The sequence below is a fragment of the Pararge aegeria genome, chromosome 5 (assembly GCF_905163445.1).
Source record: "Pararge aegeria chromosome 5, ilParAegt1.1, whole genome shotgun sequence".
NCBI lineage: Eukaryota > Metazoa > Arthropoda > Insecta > Lepidoptera > Nymphalidae > Pararge > Pararge aegeria.
The window spans coordinates 16,130,603-16,156,106 of record NC_053184.1 but is presented as its reverse complement, the minus strand read 5'-3'; the positions used below and the strand labels follow the sequence as shown (position 1 = coordinate 16,156,106).

The window sequence follows — 25,504 nt, the reverse complement described above, 5'->3', positions numbered from 1 at the left end:
TATTTGATTCGATACAATTAAAACAATTTCATAATTAATAATTATAATATTAAATAAATGCTATACAATCCACATTATAACAAGTTGTGTATTTATTACATGTAACCAGAACGTCTGTCGACGAATACCTATTCGAGTTCAAGTTTATCAAATTTCCCTCATGTTTACTGCAATGTTTTTGAACGAAATGCTAATTTCCGTCTTCGCATAATCCGAGCTGTGTTGATATGTTCTGGAATTCCAAGATAATAATCGAGTAACCGATAACATCGACAATGAATATAATGAAAAATACAATAATATTATAATGAAAAATGTATGTTTTCTGATGAAGCATTATTTCTATATAGCTAAGCTTTATCTCTGTTTCCAAACAGCAATTTATTTTCATATAAACAACGAGATCTAAAAATCTCTATTACAGTTATAGTAGCTATAAGTCGTAATAAACGTTTAAAGGCAAGAGAAAAAATAACTCAGAAAATTTAAAAGGTGATACTGGTAAATCCTTACTAATATTATAAATGCGAAAATGTGTTTGTTTATTTGTTCTTCCTTTACGCCCTTACTGAGCGATCTATTAACTTGATTTCTGACATAGAGCTAGTTAAAACGATGTAGTAACATAGGCTACTTTTTATCTCAGGAAAACTGTTCTCATGAGAGTTGTAAAAACCATAATAAGCGTGGATGAAGAACGAGTTAACAGCTCTAGTAATAGTATAAAAGATTGCTTTAAAAGTTACACCGTACGTAACTAAAATTGATGTGTGTAGAAAGTAGATTCATATTCTATTAATCATCGAGTTGAAACGAGCATCGAAGTGATTGTAATTTCGATATTAAAATAGACGCTATTCGACATCACTAGAGTATGCTAAACAACCAGCGATGCGATGCACGATACGATACATGACCTTAAAAATATGACGTAGGTACTTGATAACGCTCAAGTGTTCAGTCCAATTCAACTACTCACGGTATAGACACGCGTTAAAATGGCGGAAACCGACGCCGTTACTTTTTGGGATGAGCTGACCAGTCCCATCAATTTAGTTTTGGTGTTTTTTATTTTATACCTTGTTTACAAGATCGTAAAGTCGCATTTTGAAAGTGTTGAACCCGCGCCGCCAGCTCCGCCGCCTATGCCGAAACTCAGGAAGGACATGACGGTTGCGGAATTGAAGAAGTACGATGGAACTGACGCGGAAGGGAGGGTGTTGCTGGCTGTGAATGGCATTATCTTCGATGTGACCAGGGGAAAGAGATTCTATGGGCCAGGTGAGTTTCTCTACTAGAGTGACAGGGTATTGAGTTATGCCATCTCTATAATTCTTTGCTTAAACATTAGATTATTACAATTACAATTATTAAACTCCATGTAGGGCTGCCTGGAGGCAAAAATTCTTATTTGTAACTTTTTGTATATTTAATATTAATATCTCATGTCAATTTTTTTGATTTAGTTAAGTTTTTAATTATTCTGTTATATAATAGTGTAGATGGGTCTTAGTTACCAAATAAAAATTAAAATTATTTAGTGTTTAGATTTTAATATTTTACGGGCTTAATTTTTGTTTATGACAAATCCAATATGGCGACTGTGACAAACGAAATTTATGAATTGCTCTATTTCTTTTTTAATATTCGATAATCACGCCGCCTCACCTGATGATAAGTAACGATTCTAATAAATAAGCGTAATGACCAGGCAGTTTATTGAACCCTTTATTGGTCTTTACGCAGCATCTTACCGGAACGCTAGATAGGTTAGCGGCACGACTTTTCCATTCCGTGGTGACCAAACAAGATAAATAACAAAACTAGCATATCCAGACCTACCATAATGATAAATATATTATAAAACCTAAACTATAATTTGCGATGAAATGGAAAAGGTAGTTTAGAAGCAGTTAGCTCCGCTTATATCACACAAGATACTCGTAGTTACCAGTTATAAAATTATTATTGTTAAGTTAAAAAAAAATTGTTGATTGGCAAACCAACTGCTGAGTTTCTTGCCAGCTTCTTCACTGTATTCTCAGCCTTTGAAACAACTGATAGAGTTTCTGCAATCATAAAAAACTTGAGGTTTTAAAGCCGAAACCAATCTGAAGTATATAAAAATAAATATTGCTTTCTAAAAGTTTCTAGTATGTACTTGTGCGTACCTTAGTAGAGATTTCAAAATTCTAACGAAGTATACATTTAATGCGCAGCAAGGCTGTACATAATCAGTCCAGTGAGCCAATTTAAAATCTCGTCCGACCGTGATGCTATTTTGAAAGAACTTAGAAGACAGTTGCGTTGAGTTTTAGTTTTTGCTCTTAATTCCTTCCTGATGAGTAGTAGTATAATTGGTAGAGTACATAATATAAACAGAATTCTGCTATCAGAACCATTGGGTTCAGTCACTACAAAAATACAGACTTGTGGCATGTTTACCTCCCAATGTTTTCCTTCACAGTTAAAGCAAGTGAGATTTAATTGCTTAAACGCACATAACTTAGAAGAGTTAGAGTTGCGTGCTGGGTTTCAAACTTGGCCCACTGAAATCGAAGCCGAAATCCTAACCACTAGGCTATTATACCGCTACTGCTAGGAATATATGAGCCCTAACTGTACCTATATCTCGACTGATATGATAAACAATCTGACAATCACCTTAAGCAACTGTGAGCATCAAATAATATAAATGAGACTCATTATCATTAATGACGTAACACTACACGTGCACTGTTATATGAAATTCCCAAGGCTAATATATTCCGTTGCTCATCAACAAACTTGCTTTTACCCTACCGCGACATCGGCCCTGTTATTCCTTTAATTGTTTTAAGGACTGTTTTTCAAGTTTCAATAGTATCTTATGTTTCGCCAAGTTCGATCAAGATCAATTGCGTGGTTGAGCCAATCATAGACAACAAACAACCAGAATAAACTAATCGGTCTCCAAAGAAGGCCCAGGTACTTATTTATTGTTATGTCACAGCGCAGGTAATATATATTACTTATATCTCACAACATTTAGTTGTTTTAGTATCTCTCATTAAACAACATAGCACATTATAAACTCAAACATCAATCTGAACTTATAGCACACTTTTTTTTTTTTAATGGCTTGCGTTTGTACCAATTGGGTACGATTTACTTCGCCAATGTCACGTGGTATGGAGGAGATACGCTTTTGAGAATGATCGGTGAAATATGAGCACTTTTTATTAACTACAAAGAGATAACTTCTATAATCTGTCTCTTGACACTTCTGTCTATAAGTGGTAGAGTCACAACAAACATACAGATTTGACGTTTCAAAAGTGCTTATATTATGCCTACTTGAAATAAATGAATTTTGAATTTTATACTCTTCTGCAGGGCTAGCACAGGCCGGAGATAAAAATTATATCCCCCGATTATATTCTCTGTCAGAGGATATAATTAACCTGTACACCTGCTAAAGTACGCGAACATGGAATAGGAGAAGTTTACCCTCGTTTATTATTACACATATATTATTTCCACTTGTGCTCCAGTGCTTTGAGAGTTGATAAAGTTGTGGGAGAAGATACATTTTTATCCTCTCCCCGGGTATATAATTGTTTCCTGCCCATGTTAGCCGAGCAGTACCTCTATTTTTCCCGCCATTTTATATGACCTTCCTTTTTGTCATTTAGAATTCCTACTCCAACTTATACCGACCACAGATTATGGATAAATTTGACCAGTCTGAACGAAGATACCTTTTTATCTTCAACCAAATATACATTCAAAAGCAGATTTGCTAACATAGTTAATACCTACATACTGTGACGAAGCGATTGCAAAATATATAATTAATAATAATAACTCGTCAAGTGCGTTCCAGAACAAGCTCAAGGTACGGTTACGTAGTCACGCCATTAAATAAATCTTGTTGCCGTAAACCAAAATCTTGAATTATCACATTATCGTAGTTACAATTTCGTATTATAGAGCTAATACGTTTTCACAGGTACTGTGGCACTCTTGCACTTTTATACTAGTATAATAAATACTCTAGTAATACTCTAGTTCGGTAATTAATTACAAGTATGTACCTAATTATACCTAATAGAGTTAATTATACGTACCACGTCAGTGATTTGTACATAATTATTGTTAGTGTTTTTACTTACACTTGGAGGTATTACCAATTATTCTTATATGCATTTAAAATTTATAACATTAATTCAATAATATTCCCACTCGAACGAGAAGTAATATTTTTATAAATTTCTCATTTTCATGTTCGGGGGGCTGTTTGCTTTCTTTATGATATCTAATACGGGCTAATCGATCCCGCCAGCTATACTAGAGTAATGTAGACGGTCTAAATTCCAAATGTATTATTTCTTTACTAACTATGTATACACGGTCTAAACTCCAAATGTATTATTTCTTTACTAACTATGTATACACGGTCTAAACTCCAAATGTACAAATGTACCTACAAAGTAAAAAGATCATTATAATCCATTCCTGGCCTACAAGGCGCGGGTCTCGTATCTGAATGAAAAGGGCTTGGATCGTAGTCCACCACGCTATCGATGTGCGGATTGGTGGACTGCACACGTTTTTTACGGAACATGATGGAGAACACTCAGGCACGCGTTTTCCTTCACAGTTAAAGCATGTGATATTTAAGTGCTTACATTTAAAACGCACATAACTCCGTAAATTTATAGCTGTGTGCCGGGGACAGAACTCGGTCCCCCGACTGTCGGCCGGAGTGTTAACTACTAGGCCATCCGCCCGTAACTCTAAAACTTCTGTTATAAACAAGCAAGTTCAGTAATTGTTTCTGGTCAGTAAGTGTTTGATTACATATACAATCTTTATGTAGTTGAAATAAAGGTCATTTCGTACGATAGCATGAGACCAACCTTGGCTCAGGTTTTGTTCGTTTTATTACACTTTTTTATGGTTAATAAAATAACGATCGTGCTGTGTATGTTAACTAAGAGACCTCGCATACTATGCGGCTACGGTCATAGTCGTGGAAATAATAAATAAACTACACTTGAGCCCAATTGGAGAAAGACTAGTAACAAGTGTTGCGCGTCGCCTCGGTTGCTAACCACCACTCAGTAACATTTCTTTGTCAGTGATGATTATTTCCGATTTCTCGTATCTAAGAAACAATATCGAACTTGTAGGAGTGATTCAGATTTCCTGTGATACAAAAATCTAAACAAAAATAAACATTACTTTTTTGTTTTATTTTTTAATTAGGTCAATAGTACCAAGTTTAAGATTTATGTTCATACCCGAATTTTGACGCCTTAATTTGATTTGTTTATCTGTTTCATTTTATTCATAACTTGGCTGGATTAGATATAACTAGTTGACGTTAAAATTGGCCGCACAGAAAATGTAAACGTACCTATTTAATGAAGATGTATTCCTTTATTATTTTATAATAATTATTATAAATAAAATACAAAATTATTTTTATTTCATCCATTAATTTCATCTTAGCTATTAAATTAATAATCTGTTTTATTAAAATGAATAAATCATAGTCGCCAATATTGACAGCATTTAAAATAAATAAATAAGTCGAATCGATTAGTCGGACGGCATGTCGTCTTGCGACCTAAACTAGCAGATTGGGTTACGATAGTCTATCGACGCGATGCTTGCTGTGGCCGTGGCTATGTGGTGTGCGAAGTCTCTTAAAATAAAGATTTTTTTCTGTTAATATTGAATTATGCAACTTTTTTTTACTTCAATTTATTTTATCGTTTGTTATACTTACAAGCTACTATTACAGCTTGTTCGAATATATTTTACTTACAAATTGTAACCATATATTGACAAACCATTAGCTACTAGTTACTAGCTAAGTTTTACCAGTGCATGTACAGTTGAAATATTCAATTTTAAAATAAAACTTTTTCAAGAACATATACCTATTGGAACAAAGTACAACATCCTGTATGCACGCGGGCCGTCAGTCGAGGCCGGTTATGCACTTCGGGCGCGTTCAATAGGTATGGCGAGCGCACGAACGTTTACCTAGTTCCTCGCCTTATTAATGAATTACCCTCTGATGTACGAGACAATATTAATCCTCGTAATATTAAGAAAAAACTGAAGTCCTTCTTTTTAAATAACTTATGATCATTTTTATACACAACATGGTAAACTGGCAATAATGTTCTGTAGTTAACGTACCTAGACTTAATTCTCTGTTAGCATATATTACAAACCTGGGTGGTTTTTTGATGCTAGCTATAAGTATTTTTTATTTTTTTCGAAACTTTATGTAATAAATAAAATAAATTAATTAATAAATACTATCGTAATTTGAGCGATATATGCTTTAAGTTTCTTTTGGTTACAGAAGCAACCAACCTTTAATCAGTCATTTGGTTTTACCACTCTTAAAACAAGATTATAACAAGACAGTCGCAGCTAGTATATCTTTGTTGATATCATCAACTTGAGACGTGCGTTGGTATAGATACAAACGGGAGAACACGTCGGTACAGACACTCTTTGGGCATGCTTTTAAAATGGTATGAAACGGGCTACAACCGCAAGAATCAAATTTTAACCTAAAAAAATGGGCCGGCATGATATTCGTTATCATGGCTTATTCAGATATGGTATCGCGTCAAGAGGAATATTTTTTATTATATTTTATTCAAGTAACAGTCAACTGCCTAGTCTAACATATACTATACTACTATTTTTAGTATATGTAATTATTTAAAATTTTATGACATATGTTTCAAGTTTATAGTTTTAACGCATTTCAAATAATTTACACGATTTCTTGTGGCTGGTTAACAAATACTGTTATTTCAGGCCTATTTTCAACCATATTACTACCGAAATATAATATCGCCCTTTCTAATAGTAATTATTGTTTTGATCGTCGTTTCAGTCATTGGTCTTCTCGCGAAAAGCTTCGACCAACATCTGAACAAGCTTTCGCTTGGTTGTTGGAACAAGGGTTGGGTACAGAAGGCAGTAGTCCTTGAAACGGCGCGTATTTTGAGGAGGTTCCTCACTCTGGAGCCCTGACTGCCTGATGCTTGGGCATTCAAAAGCCCCACAAGCGGAGGGTGCTTGTATTTTGTTCCAAATTTTTAATCGTCTTTTTATTTATTAATTTAAACATTGTTAAGAATAAAAAAAAATTAAAATCAATAAATGATAATAAAAATGTTAAAATTCGGTTCAGTAGCTTCGAAGTTTATCGGTTGCACACTAACAAATCTTCCCGCTAACGCTAACGCGCGCACGTAAGACACACTTCGTCCGCGCGTTCAAAATACGCCATGTGCACAAGCCTTACCCTTGATTCACAATAGGACAGACACTAAGACATTGAAATGACAATCTAAGTTTTATAGCATATGGACCTATTTACTACCGTATATAACGAGACAGCTAGAAGTTAATTTGTCACATGTTTAGTTCTTTTCTTTACATAATTTTTCTTATAACATTCACCAAGGGTTTTATAGAACAGAGACGCCATGTCATAATGTTTGTGAAAATATTTTACTTAATTTGTGATATTTTTAACGAATTTCTGTGAAATAAACTGTAGTCTGTATCTATCTATTTACCTTTATTATCTGAAATTGTAAATTATCTTGTCGACTGGGCGCAGCGGTCAGCGGTGTTGTTTTAGATTTGAGGTCTCGGGTTCAATTTCCGGCAGGGGGAATTTAAGAATTTATTAGTAGTATTTATTTTAAGATGATTCGGCCGTGGCTAGTTACCACCGACAAAGACGTCCCGCTAATTGATTTGGCGTTCCGGTATTATGTCGCGTAGACGCCAATTATTGGTATGGGTTAAATATAACTGCCAAACTCCCTAACAGATTAGCCCGTTATCATCTTAGACACATGACTTACCAGCAGCTGAGATTCATTGTGAGATTCTAGTAGTGTAATAAAAAAAAATTGTTTAGCCTTGGCTCTGGGGCAATGTGTGGATAATGCGATGTAATAGCAGAAGCAACATAATGTATACGTGATACACTTACTGCAAAGTAAGTAATACCTTCTTACTATTTTAATTAAAACCTATTCTGTAAAGTACCTAGTACTTAGATCGATTAGACCAATCGATTGAATTTACACTCGTAACATGGAGTATCATGTAAAAAGTAAGCTAGCTAGCTAAAGTAAGCGTAGCTTGTGTTATGGATACAAAGATGACTGATGCGTAGTTTTATGAACAATATATATAAATACTTATAATACACACATAAACAGACAATAAACAACATTGATTTCCATCGCACAAACATTTTCCGACTGTGGTAATGGAACCCACAGCCTTGGCTTCAGAAGCAGGGTCGCGGCCCACTACGCCAATTGGCCGTCAAACGTGTTATTTAACAAACATTAGATAACTTTATATAATACAAAGTTATCATGGATTCCACAAGTACTTCACCTGTTTGAACGCATTAGAAAACTAGTATGGGTTTTTAAGAAATTAAGGAACATAATTAAGCCGGAATTGTTGAAAACAATCTATTTTGCTCTTTGCCAATCCATCCTCTCATACTGCATATCTGTGTGGGGGGGGGGATCGGAAAAACGCGTATAATTCATCTTGAACTAGCCCTGCGATCGGTTCTTAAAGTCATGGGTCATAAAACCTACCGTTTTCCAACTCACCTATTGTATGAATCCTTTAAATCCTTACAGTACGTCAACTATTCTTGTTGTCCATTACCCTCAAGATACATTCATCCCTTACATTTGATCCCACTTTCCCCGCTAACAAACGGAGAAGCGACATTGTTTGCCGTATCATTTACAAGCCTCGAACATCCTTCTTTAAACACCAACATTCATTCTTAGCTCCCTATATATATAACAAGATCAATAAAAAATTAAATATCTATCATATGACTAAATACCTAGCTAAAACGAAAATTACTACATGGCTACTGCAAATGAGCTATGATCAAACGGAAGAGTTTATTCTATCAAATATATGACATCCCTAGCCATCCTGTAGTACGTACGAGTATCTATAATATAAACACACACACACACACACACACTAAATCTAGTGGAACATTTGTATAATTACTGTACTATAACTCGGAGGCCTTATTGCTGCAAGCAATCTCTTACAGGCAACCTTTGTAGATAGGACTTACAGCAAGAGAACGGGATAGTGCCAAGAGTGTTGATACATGAATACCAAAATATAAAGATACAAATACATATATAATTTAAATAAATATACGTTATATACAAATATAAAATACCGAGTTCAAATCCCATCACGCACCTCTAACTTTTCTAAGCTATGTTCGTTTAAGGCAATAAAAATATCACTTGTTTCAACGGTGTAGGAAAACTTCGTGAGGAAACCCGCAGGCCTGAAACTCTACATAATGTTGTCGAGGGTGTGTGGAGTCTCTTCTCACTCTAGGAGGAGACCCGTGCCCTGCAGAGCGCCAGTGATGGGTTGATGAACACTTCTAGGTACCAAAATAAATGAAATCAGAGCTTATCTATGGCCGTATTACTCAGCGTATACACCTCTGTTAGCCATAGCTTGAGGTATAGAATGGATAATGGAGGTTCGTGAGGGGAAATGGGAATGTTGCGGTGCGTCTATTTACCTAAACACAACAGAGCTGTGGGGCTAATTAGTAATCTGTTTATACTTCGTGTCCCGTCTGTAGAAAGAAGAATGTTTGCGTTGTTATAGAAATAAAATAAAAATTGTAAAAGATTTTACAAGTTTCTGAAATAAATAAAAATGCAATGTTTATTAATTCAAATTATTGTATTGTATTTTAATGACGATAAATATTTTTATTAACCGCTATAATTGAAACAGCAACGGACAAAAACAAAAAAATAATACGTCCTGTCGTTTTTTTTTTTTACGAGGAAAGCTATAAAAAAAAAAAGAACAAAACACTTTAAATCATCCTCTACAGCTCTGTTTAGCAATACCATGGCAGTGCCGATAAGGAATACTACAACGCTTATTTTGAGTAGGACAAAAGGTCATGCTTGTATACTCATTGGTTAGGTTGTCGATAAATATATATGAATTAACGTAATATCTTCTTCGGTCATTATGTATAATAATTATATGTAACGCTTAAATAAACACACATCGTTATTATTTTAAATAATTTAAATATCTCAACGCCCTCGATATTTAGAATACCGCCTTTGTTTGCTAATGTTCTTAAATAAAGCTACGTATTCACTAGAATACTATGTTTCGAATAGAAATGATAAATAGACCTTTTGACCACATCCATGAAAAAGTAGCGGTCTTCTGACCTTCACCTTAAGACATTCACTATATCGCATAACATGTCGTTGTTGTAGTCTCATACCGAAAAATATATTCTTAAATAGCTACTAAGTATAAATCAGTCGAAATAACACTGCGTAAAGAATTTTGTGAAATGTATACGAATGATAAACATTGAAATTAGTTATAGCATTAGTAGACAAGAAAAAAATGCTCCTGAACACCAGTTCGTTCTACATTTGTCTGGTTTATTTTTAGAAAACTCATTTTCTATCCCTCTTGTTTTTAAAACGCATGGATGTAACGCGGTACAGGATTATCAAAGTTTAAAATGTGGATTTAAGCCTCGTATTCACTAGTAGGTATACAAATTTGTATCCCAAAAGAATAAGTAGTGTATGTGTGAATACGTGGCTTTAGTCAACATTTTAAACTTCATTTTCCCACGAAATTCAAACCACTTAAATCCATGTTTTGTGTGTTAATGTTATTGTTTGTAAATGCTTAGTACTTGATGAACGGATATTGCTGACAGAATGAAAAGAAACCGCTTTACAAGTGCCATTACGTATGAGTAGAACTGGTTAACTAAGTTTTGAAATTATAAATCACGGTTATGAATGTACACCAGAACACAAGCCATATGAATCGTGTAGTTTTTTGTAAGAACAGCGATTCTTCTATTTGACTAATTTGCCTAATTTTATTTTTCCTACACGTTACTCATGGTAAAGCATAATTAAAGTTTTTGTTAACTTGGGTATATCTTTAATAAAATAACAATAATTGTAACCACTTTGAACAAGTTGATACCATTTTTAAAACATTAGTCTAAAATGAAAGATCAAAGAATCTGCACTGCAGACACTACAGAGCAACAAAAAACATGTGTGTACACGCGTCAGAAGTTATACTTCTTTGGCGTAAGAAATTAAAATCGTTTCAAATCTCACGCCTTATTTACGTTTGAAGAGAAATGGACACTAACAATAGAAAGAAGGCATTAAATACTTTGAAAGTTTCATTATAGCTCATTATCTAGTTATGTCATTATCGAACCACCACGTTTCACTGAAAATTATTATTTTTTTTTTTTTTTAAATTGAATCAATTAAATCACCGGAATAAGCCCGCGGACTTTGACAATTTAACGTGTAAACTGTCAAACCTTTTTTTGAAAAACTAAAATGTCGACTATATCTAACTACAGGGTGTCGGTTTTTAGTTACGGTGTGCGCATCGTAAAAGTTGAGCTGGCGGACGATGTATTCCCCTCTCATTCGGTTTCGTAATTACCTTCACCCCGTGGTATAATTTCACACCCATGATTTTTCCTAACGCCGCTAAAGAAGTATAACTTCAATAAAAACCAAGAAATAATAGGTACTTTAAGTTTGTCTGTGTGTTCGAGAGACGTCATCTGCTTGTCATCATATATCTCTTGTCCCACAGTCTTATATCGCGAATGTCCAGCGGCATGCGGCAAACCGTTGGATGCCATTCCTCCGCATAGTTGAGGGTTTTCTGCGAACTTGGAACCTTACCTGATATTAATCGGTGCACCGCCTATATAAATAAATAAAAAAATATACTACGACAGTACACACACCGCCATCTAGTCCCAAAGCGTAGCATGTGTTATGGGTACTAAGATAACACTGATGAATATTTTTATGAAAATTATACACTCATAATATACATTTAATTATACACTCATATATACATATAAACCCACAGACAATGAAAATCATGTTCATCATCGAAACATTTTCCAGTTGTGGGAATCGAACCCACGGCCTTGGACTCAGAAAGCAGGGTCGCTGCCCACTGCGCCAATCGGCCGCCAATATACCATTACAACTCGGTGAAAGTAACTTAAGTTTTTGATATTAATAAAATTACATTTTGCCATATAACAACTGTTTATCGCCAGTTCTACCAGCTACTTATGCCCGCCAAACTACGTTCCCGTACGTACGTTAACGTACGTTTACGTAGTGGGCTGGTAATGATGAAGAAGATGAAAGTAATATAACAATAATTTTAACATTAGAAGCAAAAATAAACTTGCAGTGCAATATACTAGGCTACACAAAGTAAGTTATTCATTTAAAGGAAATTGTATACAATGTTACAGTAAACTACCACTTGAAATCTTGGAGATGTCTCTTAAAAAGTCAACGAAAAAATTGATTGGGTGTAAATTATTGCTCTAACCACGATGCTTCTTCTTCTTTTATAGTTCAAAATAACAATGTGAGATGGTGATAACAAAAAAAAAACAACCGGCTAAGTTTGTTGTGGGCTTCTTGAAACTCTCGCAGCTTTAGTTGTAAGTTGACGAATTCAGTTATCACCATCAACTAACTTCTATGTCATATTTTACATGAAAAGTACATGCCAGCCATATATGTGCCTATTAGAATAAAGAAATATTTGACTTGTAACTAATGCCCGCCGAACTTTCAACATCATTACCAGCCCACTACAGGGCACGTAGTAAGTCCACCACGCTGGCCCACTGCAGATTGGTGGACTCAACAAACGTTTGAGAACATTATGGAAAACTCTCAGACATGCAGTTTTCCTCGCGATGTTTTCCTTCACCGTTAAAGCAAGTGATATTTCAATAGCCTAAAACGCATATAACTTAGATAAGTTAGAGGTGCATGCTGGGATTCAAACTCGGCCCTCCGAAAGAGAAGTCGAATCCATACCCACTGGGCTATCAACGCTTTATAACTTTAGATATTTTATTTATAAGTATCATAATATATAACGTATAACGCAATTACGAAATACTGTTGAAAATTGCATTAGTTAATTTTATGAGGAATAACCCTATAAAAATATTTGTTTTTCCATACAAACTAATTCAAAACTTTCTAAGTCTTTACTTATGACAACCCTACTGAAGATAAAATACCGAAACGTGCATAGTACCTACGCTACGCGAAGCGTGCCTAATGAAGTGACAGGAGTTAGATTTTACTTTTGCATGTGATGTTAGGGCTGTATCTGTATTAATATTTCTTACAGTAGAACACTATAGCAATGATATTAAAAAAGTATTAGCGCTTCGGTTTCACAGATAAGTCTCAAAGACAGTAAATAATGTAACTCTAAAGCCTCTGAATTATTATTTCGGTTTTCATTTACACGTATAAGCTGTATAAGCTCTCGATATAACACGACTATAAGAAGATAATATAGGTGCCTACTTTACGGCTGACCCATTAAGGGGCCTGTGTTCCAGTTCCATCTGCGAATGTCAAACGATTTCATTGGTGAAGAGCCCTTGATCTAAATAGGGTACCCAACTAAACGATTGAACGAACGTCGCTTTAATTATACTGCACGCAAGAAAAATAGACCATCATAATCAAACATTAATATTTATTATTTATTTTATTATTTATTTCATTACATATTGTACACATAGCAACTACAATATACAAAATTGTAAAAACTTTCAAATTATTTAGATGTATAATATTTAAAGGTTATAGTTATTAGGTAGGTACATTTACATCGCAAAATACCTATGTGTAATTGTAAAACAATCCAATCCATTGACTACTGAACTAGTATAAACTGTGTTTCAGTAGTCAGCCTTCCTCAATTATACTGGAAAAATTACACAAAGAGCAAATAGTGAGAAATTTTAACAAACGGACATTTAAAATAAAATTTATAATTATGGCATGCAAGTATGTTCATAGTCTATAATAGATAATGGATAATCATTAATAGAATGACGTTATAATGGATTTTAATGAAAGTGTTTACCACTCGTATTGGATAGAACAGTGATTGTATTGTCGTTTCTAAAACGAAGGAACACTTTCAGTTTGTTGTTTATGATTGGAGCTTCTTTTTTTGTTTATAGCGCCACGCCACGATGAAGTACGTAGGTTCTTTTTCTTTTCTTTTCCTGGGCCTGTCTCCGTACTTGGTTGGCCTGAACCCCCCATTGTATCTGTTGCCACTTATGCAGTTCCCCGCTGGATCACTCCAGCCAGCCGAGCTCACTCCAGGAGATTAGCAGGCCGCCCTGGTCGCCGAGTGCTTCTTGAAGTGTTGCCGAGGAGCAAAGGTGTGCTTCGCGTTGCTCTACCACTCCATTGCATTGGAGCATTACGTGTTTTGGTGTTTCATCCGTCTCTATACATGCTCTGCACAGAGGACTGTCAGTTAAACCTAAAATGGAAAGGTGTTTGTTTAGTGGGCAGTGCCCCGTTATCATACCTACAACTGTCATTAGTTTAACCCGGTTAAGTTACAGTAATTTTGTTGTTAGTCGTGGGTTAAGGTCTGGTAGGGCCTCCTTCGTGAGTTTGCAGTCTTTGGTTCCAATTGAAGACTCCGAGTGTGATGATCGCATTTGTTTGTGGAGCCATGTTTTGTATTTACTGAAGGATATGGGTATGATTGTTTCTGGCCCAGATACCTTCAGAGATGTTGCCCGCCGCGCTAATTCGTCAGCAAGCACGATGGCTATGTCGGGCACTTTGTTTTGGTAACATGGGGGAAATCTTCAGCATAGAAGATAGGGGTTCGTTGGATTTTTACCTGCTAAAATCCTCTCGGCGGCTATCCTTAGCACACATCGTGAGGCTGCGAAAGATCTACTAAAAAAACCCCCCACGTCGTATTTACTCGGCGCCTGCTGACTGCTGTCCAGTTAGCAGGCAGTTAGAGTGGCCGGGACACTTTTGTATTATCCCTGGAAATAACAAAAGGCTCACTGAGGACTCAGGCAAAGGACTAATGGGCACAAGATTCCCTGCATCCATCGCCCGGAAGTCCTCATCATACTCAATGTTTTCATATTAAGTGACAGTTAATTACTTTCCTCAAGCTCGCTTTAGTTTCATCACATTACATACCGCTGATGGATAGAATGATGATACGGACTAACACGTTCATAAAATTTAATTTCACACTAGAATGATTTCGCAATTAACTAAGCCCATCAGTTTTATGTCACTCGGTCATAAGTTTCATCGTTATCTTACGTAAATTTTGTTATGAATGAAGGAGGCTAATTCTAAAAATAGTTTTACAATTATATTGTGGAAGTTACAGTGAAAATTGAGAAGTAGACAATTTCGATCTAGAATAACTTCATACTGGTTAACCTTAAATAACATCTTTTAGTTCTCTAGTATCTATTTTTCGCAGCGTTTGTGTCAATAATATTTGCTTTTTCAATTACTCGTCGAAAATATTACACATTAATGGCTTCACTATCGTTTGTTACTTAGTATATAGTAGGTAAAGTTAAATAATCTGTCTGCTGTATAGATAAAAAAACGCGAGACGTAATGATGACTAGGATGAATCGAATAAACGTCACCTTGAAACTAATATCTTTACGCAACTGAACTTTGTCTCTCATAATTCGTTTTAAGGATTATTGCATATTGGGGAGTTTATTTAACATTTTGATACATAACAATTTCTTTTATTTTTTTTCAGTTGCATTTTGCACGCCTCATAAGCGAAGCGTTGACGTTGTGCTCTACTCTCGACATTTCAAAAAAAGCAGTTTTCTCGAAACTGAAATTAATTTTTTGTTATTTATATTGCACTTACAGGTTAATTTGAGTACACTAATATCAAGTCAAATAATTTGTCAGGCACATAAAATACATTTCAATAACAATTTTTTTGTTTAACATAGTAAATAATAACATTAAACATAATCTTTTCTGGACGTCCGTGTATGGACGGGTGTATGTGGCATCAAAATTGGTCGAAAAAATGATCGTATCGGAATAATTTTTTTTTAATTATCTAAAGTAACACACGACATAATTTCTTAGTTAATATGAGCGTTCAATTCACTGTCGTTAAATTTCCATGTATGTACTTTTGGTTTAGGTTTATGATTGTAGTTATAACCACGGCTACTACTATGTACGTATTTTGTATGTAATGCATGCATCAAAAGTGGCATCTATGTGCTGAATTGAATAAAAAAATATTTGGTTTTGATTTTGCCTGTAATCTTACTTGCTGGTACGTGATGATGCAGTATAAGATGGCAATGAGCTAGTTAGTTTATGGCATATATATAAAACTCATACCCCGAATTGGTTTCTTACCAGAACGCTAAAACGCTCAACGGCACTTGTCGGTAGAGTGGTATGTAGCCACGGCAGAAGGCTCCCACATGACCCGACCAGAGAAAATTAAGAAATTATAAATTCCTAAATTCCCCTTTTCAAACTAGAACCTCTCACTTAAATCCCCAGCGCTAATTTATAAATACTCTACACTCGGTTTATTTAATTTACGATAAAATAATGTTAAAGACTGATAAGTAAGTTATCAACGTTTGATAATCGTAATTATGACAAACATTCTTAAACTCGGTCAACGCATAAGTACATCATTCTATTTCATATTAAATGTCCACTTAGCACCTTTTCAACACCTGCGGACCAAAGGAATCGCTGGTCTATCGCTGGTCTTTCGCTGGACCAAAATCCAATTTCTGGCCCAAACATTCTAGGAACCGAGCTCAGGAGTCCGTGATCCGCTAAGCATGCAAGCTAAGGACGAGTATTATGCAATAAATAAAAATTATTCAACTTTATGCAATTTTACTGAATCATTGGCCTAATGTTTGGGTTAAGATTACGAGCACTTTGGTTCGAATTCTGAGTCGGGCCAAAACTCTTAGTTTTAAAATCTAATAAACTCTTAGTTTTAAAGTTTTGATAGTTACACCATTTATAACTCAAGAACGGAAGAACTCAATTTTTATGACATTTGATTTTTTGGATTTCTCGTAGCCAGGAATAGGAAAATAAGTATTAAATTATAACATTCATCAAAAAAAAAAGATCCGTTACACGAAGTTCGCCGGGACAGCTAAAACTTACTAAACTATACTGTTAGGAAATTCTCAGTATTAAGTTTGTATGTCAAACCCTTTGCAGAGCAAAAAGCAGCAGTCCTGGTTTTTACCACTAGCATGTAATAAAGCTTTTAGTAGTAATAGAGCTTTTGGTGACAGCGCTCGTCTGGAGAAGTACTACCGCCATGCTTATTTCTGCCGCTAAGCAGCATTATTGCAATATTGCCTTCCGGTCTAAAGGGCGTGGTTGCCGTTGTTATTACAGCCACATGACGCTTAAAACCTACGCGTAACATTGATCCACACAGGGCGGCATGTTGCACGACGAGTTCCTTGCATGCCCTGTGTAGTGTTGCCTTATTTATAAGCGATGGTTTTCCGTCTACCATCAGCACGGCTAGCATGGGAAGGAGGCAATTATATTCCTGGGGAAAGGATAAAATTACATCTCCTCCCAAAGCGTTATCAACTCTCAGAGCACTGGCGCACAAGTGGAGATAATATCCAAATAATATATGAGTAATAATTAACAGGGGCTAACGGGCTGTTGAGTCGACAGTTATTGTTCCGATCGTCGTTTCAGTCAATGGTCTTCTCGCGAAAAGCTTCGACCAACAGCTTAAGAAGCTTTCGCTTGGTTGTTGGATCAAGGGTAGGATACAGAAGGCAGTAGTCCATGAAACGGCGTGTGTTGTGTGGAGGTTCCTCACTCTGGAGCCCTCACCGCCGGTTGCTTGGCCATTCAAAAGCGGAGGGTGTTTTTTTATTTCTTTCTTATAAATTTTTAACGACAACGGGGGCTAACTACTCCTATTCCATGTTCCCTTGCCTTAGCTGGTGAACACGTTTGTTTATTTCCACTGTGCCGAAAAGCAGTGTGCTCTTAGAGTCGATAAAACTGTGGGAGAAGACAAATTATCATCCTTTGCCCGGGGACATAATTGTCTCTTGCCCATGCTAGCCATGCCCATGCGCGTGTGTTGGGTCAAAGCTTGGTCTGTCAAATATCACTAAAAAGGAATAACAAAACATACTCTGAACACAAAACAAAACAAAAATGCTTATAAATAAACGTTAAATATTTTAGTTTTATCGGACTTAGGACTCGTGTTTTATGTTCATCGATTTTTGATATCAATGATAACTATCAGCGATAAGAATAAAAAGCAAACTCAATCTATTTTGCTGTAGAGTAATGCAAAACGCTATAAATCTACTTGTTTATACAAATTTAATCAGATAAGAAGAAATCAGGGGAAATAATTCAGCTTTACACAGGATTGAGAAATATGAAGAATAATTTTCCTATTATAATATTAAGGATTACATGTATGATAACTAAAATAACGAATATATGATAAAAAAGCTTGGATTCACATTACTCTAACTTCATAGCTCAACATTAACTAGACACTGAGATGGTGATAACAAAAAAAAACTTGCTAAGTTTGTTGTGGGCTCTTCTTAGACCAGGGCGCGTTTGGAACCCTCCTAGCCTTAGTTTTAGGTTAACGAATGCATTTATCAGCATTACTATTATTAGAGTAACATGTTAAATGTATGAACACTTCATAAGTGCCTGTGATAAGGTCTACATGAATAAAACATTTTTGGATTTGAATTTGAAGCCAGCAATTTCGCCCAAAATCGAGACCTGAACACAATATGTTTGAAAATTTTACGACCTCCCTGGCTGGCTTCCAACCTATCGACAAAGACTTACCGCCAAGCAATTTAGCGTTCCAGTACGATGTCGCGTAGAAACTAATTAGGGGATAGGTTTAATATAACTGCCATACTCGTATTAACCCGTTATCATCTCAAGCTGTGTCAAGGGGTAACTTGTACCGGAAGAAAATAAAATACATATTACATTTTTATAGAAATAATAATAAATTAAAATAATTTCGTAGAAATAAAACCGTCCAGGTACCTATATGACAACCAACTAACTTCCATAGAGACAACTATTTGATTGGTTAGATTGATATGAGCGGCAGAAAGGTGTTGTTTGTTTATTTGACTGACAGAGTAATGTTATCTTATTTTTCATAAAATAATGATGTTTTGTTTTATTATAAAGAAAATAGGGTTTCGATTTTGAAGCGTCAAAAGTAGTATAACCTCAATTATGCCAATCATCTTGACCAGTCCCTTTATAGATGCCAGATGTCTCTATCGCTTTATTCTAGCTGGTGAATCTAACGTTTTTTACCAGTGACGGTGATGTGCTGGTTGTCACTGCGTACCTATGATGGTACGTTGTGGAGCAAAAGTTTTAATACTAATATTAATACTGCAATACCTTGGTAATAATTCTTCTTCTTCTCAGTCAGTTCGATCTTGTAAAAGCGATCGTGGTCTCAATTTAAGTTATGATTCCCCAATAACCCCAATAATTTTGTAATAATAACCCACCGGATTAATAAATATTTATAGAGCAAGGCTATTTCCATTGGCCAGTTAGTCAATCTCTACTTTCCTCTGAGACTTATAAGCAGATAAACATACACTAGATAGCTAAAGGAAATTCATTATTATATAGACTGGCTACACAAACCACAATTGAGCTGACCTAATCGTGATTGCGAATCCATTAAACGTTTGCGGTGACATGTGCTTATTAGCAAGGTTTTGCATAATTGGACGTCATTTAGGCACAACGTAAAGACAATTTAGTTTTTTAACCTAATTATCATCATTCTCGGAAATTAAATTGTTCTGATATAAGATATAGAGCGTTAACCCTTAATGCCGCTGCAATAGGGGTTGGTCAGCTTTAACGATTATCACATGTTAGTGATAACACGTTAAACCCTGATGGGATTAACGTTTTAAACAAGTTTATTGCATAATATAGGAAACACAGAGGAACACTTAATTAAACATTATTTTGTGCTAAAGGCGGCCTTGAAATTGATCTCTTCCAGGCTACCTTAACGAATGAAATAAGGCAATGTGTGACTGGAAATCGCAATTCTTTACATATAATTACATAGATTTACACACTAAAAAATACATAATATATATATATATATATATATACACATACATACACAATAAACATATAGTTTTAACATATTTACAGTGACAAATCGTCCTCACACGACATTTAAAAACCGCTAAGAGGTACTTAGAGAGTCGAATGTCATCAAACTTCGTCTTGTTATTACCATTTTCGGTTAGATAGGTAGATATTGTAACAGTGCATGCTGTGACTACCTATAAGTGATATTATGTGCATTAGTAACCTAAGGCTAGCTTTATTCGTAACTATAATACATGTAATTTTGTTGGTAGTCCTAATAAAAATAAATAAAATAAAATAAATAAGACTCAATTTCTAAATGCTCCAGATCCTGCGTTGTATTTGTCCGGGATAAAAAGTATACTGTCACTGTTTGTTTTTACCTTTCTTCAGCTCAACCGACGATCAAACAAACGGACACATTTCACATTAATTATATTAGTATGTAGAATAATAATTTCTGAGCTAACTTTGTCTCATCATTATCTAATCAATCCATTACCTTCGGCCCACTATGGGGTGGTACAGATCTCCTCCCACAATAAGAAGGGTTAAGGCCGTTGTTCACCAGGCTGACCCAGTGCAAAATGGTGGACTGCACATGCCTTTGAGAACATTATGGGGAACTCTCAGGCATGCAGGTCTCCTCATGATGTTTTCCTTCACCGTTGAAGCAAGTGATATTTCAATTGCTTTAAACGCACGTAACTTAGAAAAGTTAGAGACTTCACTTGTTGACGAAAGTGAAGCCAAAGTCCTAACCACTGGGCTATCGCCGCTTCAACTTTTTCTAATACAATGTTAATTAATTTCTAGGAGGTCCATATTCAGCGTTCGCGGGTAAGGACGCTACACGAGGTCTTGCCACAGGGCAAGTAGCTGCTTCGGATACAGAGTATGATGACGTCAGCGACCTCGGTCCTGACGAAGTTGCATCGGCCAAAGAATGGGAAGACCAATTCAAAGGTATAGTACATTTTTTATTACCTGCTTTTCTTCCGCAAACAATCTTTTCATTACTTTTTATAGTAAAGTATAATATGTTTACGTCGCACCGGTAAACGCAGCGTTGGTAGACCCCTGAGGTGGATGGATGACATCAGGCGAGTCGCAGAAGGCCGCTGTACATAAGCTACGCTCTTTGCCCGCGCTTATTATGGTTTTTACAAATCCCGTGCCAACCGTTTGTTTTTCTGCGATCAAAGTAGCCTAGGTTATCACCATCGTTTCAACTAACTCTGTGTCAGAAGGTTGATTGGAAGAAAGACAAACAAACACACTTTCGCATTTATAATAATAGCTTCTGCCTGCGACTTCGTCTGTGTGGACTTCAGAATTGGGTCTAAAGCTTCGCTCGTGAACAATTTTTCTTACCACGGGAACTACTTCAGAGATCGGTATAGAAAGTACTTGTCCTTTTCCATAGCATAGGTGACACGCATATGAAATTTCAAAGCTGTCTGCCCGCGGCTTAGTTCGTAATCAATTATCAATTTTCCCTCGGGAACTACTTAAGGAATCAGGATAAAAAGACAACATGCGTGCTAAATTTCATCCCAATCCGTTCAGTCGTTTTTGCGTAATTGCGTAACAAACATCTACACTTTCACATTTATAATATTAGTAGGATTAGTATGGATTTCCATCACAATACATAAAGCCTTCATTAATGTTAGGTATTACGCGGTAAATAGTAAGCTGTTCAGGGTCATATTATTATAGCACGTAAGGTTACGAAATCATTACCTTAGATTAGCATATCAATTCATTCACCCATCGTGGATACGTCAATGTAAATTTTATTTTATGAAAACAGCGTTTTATTGAGTTATTGCTTTGAAATAAAGTTTTTTTTTTAATTTTTCTAAAGTCTTCACTTTCTCTTTCATCTACATCTTCAGGGAGATTACCATTGCTAAAAGCAGAATAATATTATTAAAATGACAGTTTATTTGGGAAAAGTTAACGTGCCTAAAATAGGGATTACTTACTATTCTGAAAAAAGAACGTAGACAGTATTGAAATAATACTGTTTTAAACAATGGTAGGAAGCCCCCTAGTATCCTAAATGTATAATTTGTACTTTTCACATATGTCTTGTAACAAAATGCTGATGCGCCAAAGTAAAATGGAACTTAACGCCGTGTTTTTAAACATACATTTCCACAGCTCTACAACCCCTCTTGAATGTGGGAATGTTTGTAAATAAAAAATCAGAAATAAATAATAAATACTTGTACAAAAATTGCGACCCTAGATTAATATTCATTAAAGCGCATTTTACTTCGACGTTTTAGTGTTTTAATACTCAGCAGATACTCTTCTATTGCGCAAATGCAGTTGTTATACTAAGGTATGGGTTACATTTCTCATGGAAATTGCTCGTTATACTTTTGCAATATCACTGCAAATTGTAGAAATGCGCGTGGTCTAACAAATAAAGTTACATCCCTTATTAAATATGTTTGGAGGTGTGATTAAAATAAATCCTAAAACCAGAAACCATTAGATGATATTTGACCATTTTAATTGTTCTAAATACCAATTTTCTTCAATGTTACTTGAAAAATAGCGGACTTTCACACAAACTATTCCTATCCCTTAGAGGTTATAATTTAACGTTATATAGCTTTCGAGGGTGTCTCAAGACAATAAAAAGATTTTTCAAGTTTGGTTATAGATATAAAAAAAAAAAACTGAGAAACGTTTCAGCTTTATTATCACCATCATCGTATTAGTGCGCGATTTCTTAATCAAATCGCGTCGCACTTTTGTGTTTCGTCCCTAAACCTAAGTATATTCTAGAGATGCTGTTATAGCATCATTCATTCATATTCCACATCGCTCGGCAAATAAATCAGTGAATGCTTGTATTCACAGATTTTCAAACAAAAGATGGTTGATTGATTAAGTCGTGATCAACATAATAAGAGAATTCTCTGAATCGAATTTAAGAGAAAAGTTTTAATTTCCCTTCGATCAAATTCGCTGGGACTCATTGAATATTTATTCATCCAGGGAATAAATTAAAATACATTAACGGTATTTTAGATCCTATTGCAACGGTTTTCATGTTTTGATTTAGTAAACAGTTGGGCATCTAATACGTATTTTACTATGGTGTTTTTTATTCGATGTCACATATTATACCTACTCATACATATGTACTCACATAAAACGTAGTATCAATACATTCATGGTCAACTGAATGCTTTCATATCATCATCATCCTACTAATACATCTCGACGGCCGATTGGCGCAGTGGGCAGCGACCCTGCTTTCTGTGTCCAAGGCCGTGGGTTCGATTCCCTCTACTGGCAAATGTTTGTGAGATAAACAGGAATGTTTCTCAGTGTCTGGGTGTTTATATTTATATTATAAGTATTTATGTATGTTATTCATAAAAATATTCAACAGTCATCTGAGTACTCATAACACAAGCTATGCTTATTTGTGTTATGAGTACTAAGACACACACATCACACACATACACACATCGCCATCTAGCCTAGATGGCGATGTGTGTATTGTCGTAGTATATTTATTTATTTACATCTAATTTCCCAATGCATGTCTCCATAAGAGAGAGTGTTCTAGAGCATTTAACCACGACACTGCTCAAATGCGGATTGACGGGATTTAAGGATTATCAAATATGTATGACAAAAAATTGAACCGACAGTTAATTTTCTAAACCTTGGTCTAAACACCTACAGCGAAACTGGACCATGTTAACTATCTAAGACTGCTTGCATAAACGTCAGTATTATTGACAATATTCTGCGTTTTGGCAATATTTTTTTCGTAAATAATATTGACCGTGAGCGAGCACGGCAGCGTCAATAGAATGCATGCCTGCTGTCAGTAATTTGCGTAAATAGTGGGAATGTTCATATCCCTTGCAAATGCAACTTGTGAAAGTAGCTTGCATTAGCAACATGTGCAATACGTAATTGCACGATACGTAAGTAGTGTAAAGGTAGGCATAGCAAACTCGTGCAAGACTTACGCGAATGTACTTACATGTTGAAACGCACCAGATTGCATGCTATTTGCGATCCTAGTCATACAAGTTCAATCCATCACTAGCGATAGATTGCCAATCGAAGTATTGTTTCGTGTATGGTCCTTAGGAAAGAATAGACGATATTAGTGATTCCAAACCATATCCAATGATATACTTTTATCATTGGATATGGTTTGGAATCGTTCGCGCCGATGTGATATTGATGTCAAGTCAAAAGCAAAAGCTGTTTATTTACCTCAGTCAACAAGAAACATATAAACATACTATGTTATCTAACTAATAATAGATGTATCCTTGGTTATCATCCACCACATTTTTTTTAATACCTTTGTCTTCCTAGGATAGAACGTAGTCTATTTTCCGCAGTTGACATTGATCTAATGTTTCACCTTTAATTTTTCCTGACGGCGTAGGCAGCCGAGCTTAGTTTACCTGCTAGTGTATTTATATGGGTACCCCATTGAAGCTTACAATCTATGGTCAGAAAAACTGTGAAATTTTCCATTTTAGTGATTCTCCATTTATTATTATATTTTTATTAACTTTCTTTACATTTGGTAAAATAAATTCCACACACTTAGTTTTTTTTGCATTTAAAAGTAAATTATTGACAGTAAACCTGTGCGACACATGCGACATAGCACGGCTTACATCGTCAGAATTATCTCTACCTCTATCAATTTTAAAAATTAGAGATGTATCATCTGCAAACAGTACAATGTCCCAAGTTTCACTGACATGGTGTGGTAGATCATTTATATACACCAAAAATAGGAAGGGACCCAAAATTGAACCCTGTGGGACACCCATTGACGTAGCCGACCCCTGCGACTTAATGTCTTTTATGCAAACCCTTTGGGTTCTGTCACTGAGATAACAAAGTAAAACAAACCTAATCTACCTTGTTTTAAAACTGTAAATTTTTTCTGCTGATTTTTATTTCATAAAATTTCCTCTAGAAGCGTTGTATTTATAAATGTACACGAGCAAAAAAGTCCATTTCACGCCGACTTTACTAACTTTTTGGTATTCGAAAATGACAAATATTGCGAGTAAATAAAATAATAACAATTCTATTAATCACTTTCCAGAGAAATATGACATCGTGGGACGACTTCTGAAACCTGGTGAGACTCCAACCGTGTACAGTGACGAAGATAGCGAAGATAAGAAATCGCAATAAATATTAGACAATTTTACAATATTGTGATATATACTAAAGTAAGTTTGTTGGGTTATGTTATATTAAAATAGATATAGAAAATGTTTTTCAAATGTAAGCTATTAAATTTAATA

General features: G+C 35.3%; 1 protein-coding gene across 1 annotated transcript; it reads left to right on the top strand.

Annotated features, from left to right (window-relative positions):
* Positions 1-955: 955 nt before the first annotated feature.
* On the top strand, positions 956-25,504 carry LOC120624132 (membrane-associated progesterone receptor component 1-like). Its single transcript, XM_039890497.1, has 3 exons — positions 956-1,281; positions 20,997-21,146; positions 25,300-25,504. Exons 1-3 carry the CDS (start codon positions 999-1,001, stop codon positions 25,389-25,391), a joined length of 525 nt encoding a protein of 174 aa, XP_039746431.1. The 5' UTR covers positions 956-998; the 3' UTR covers positions 25,392-25,504.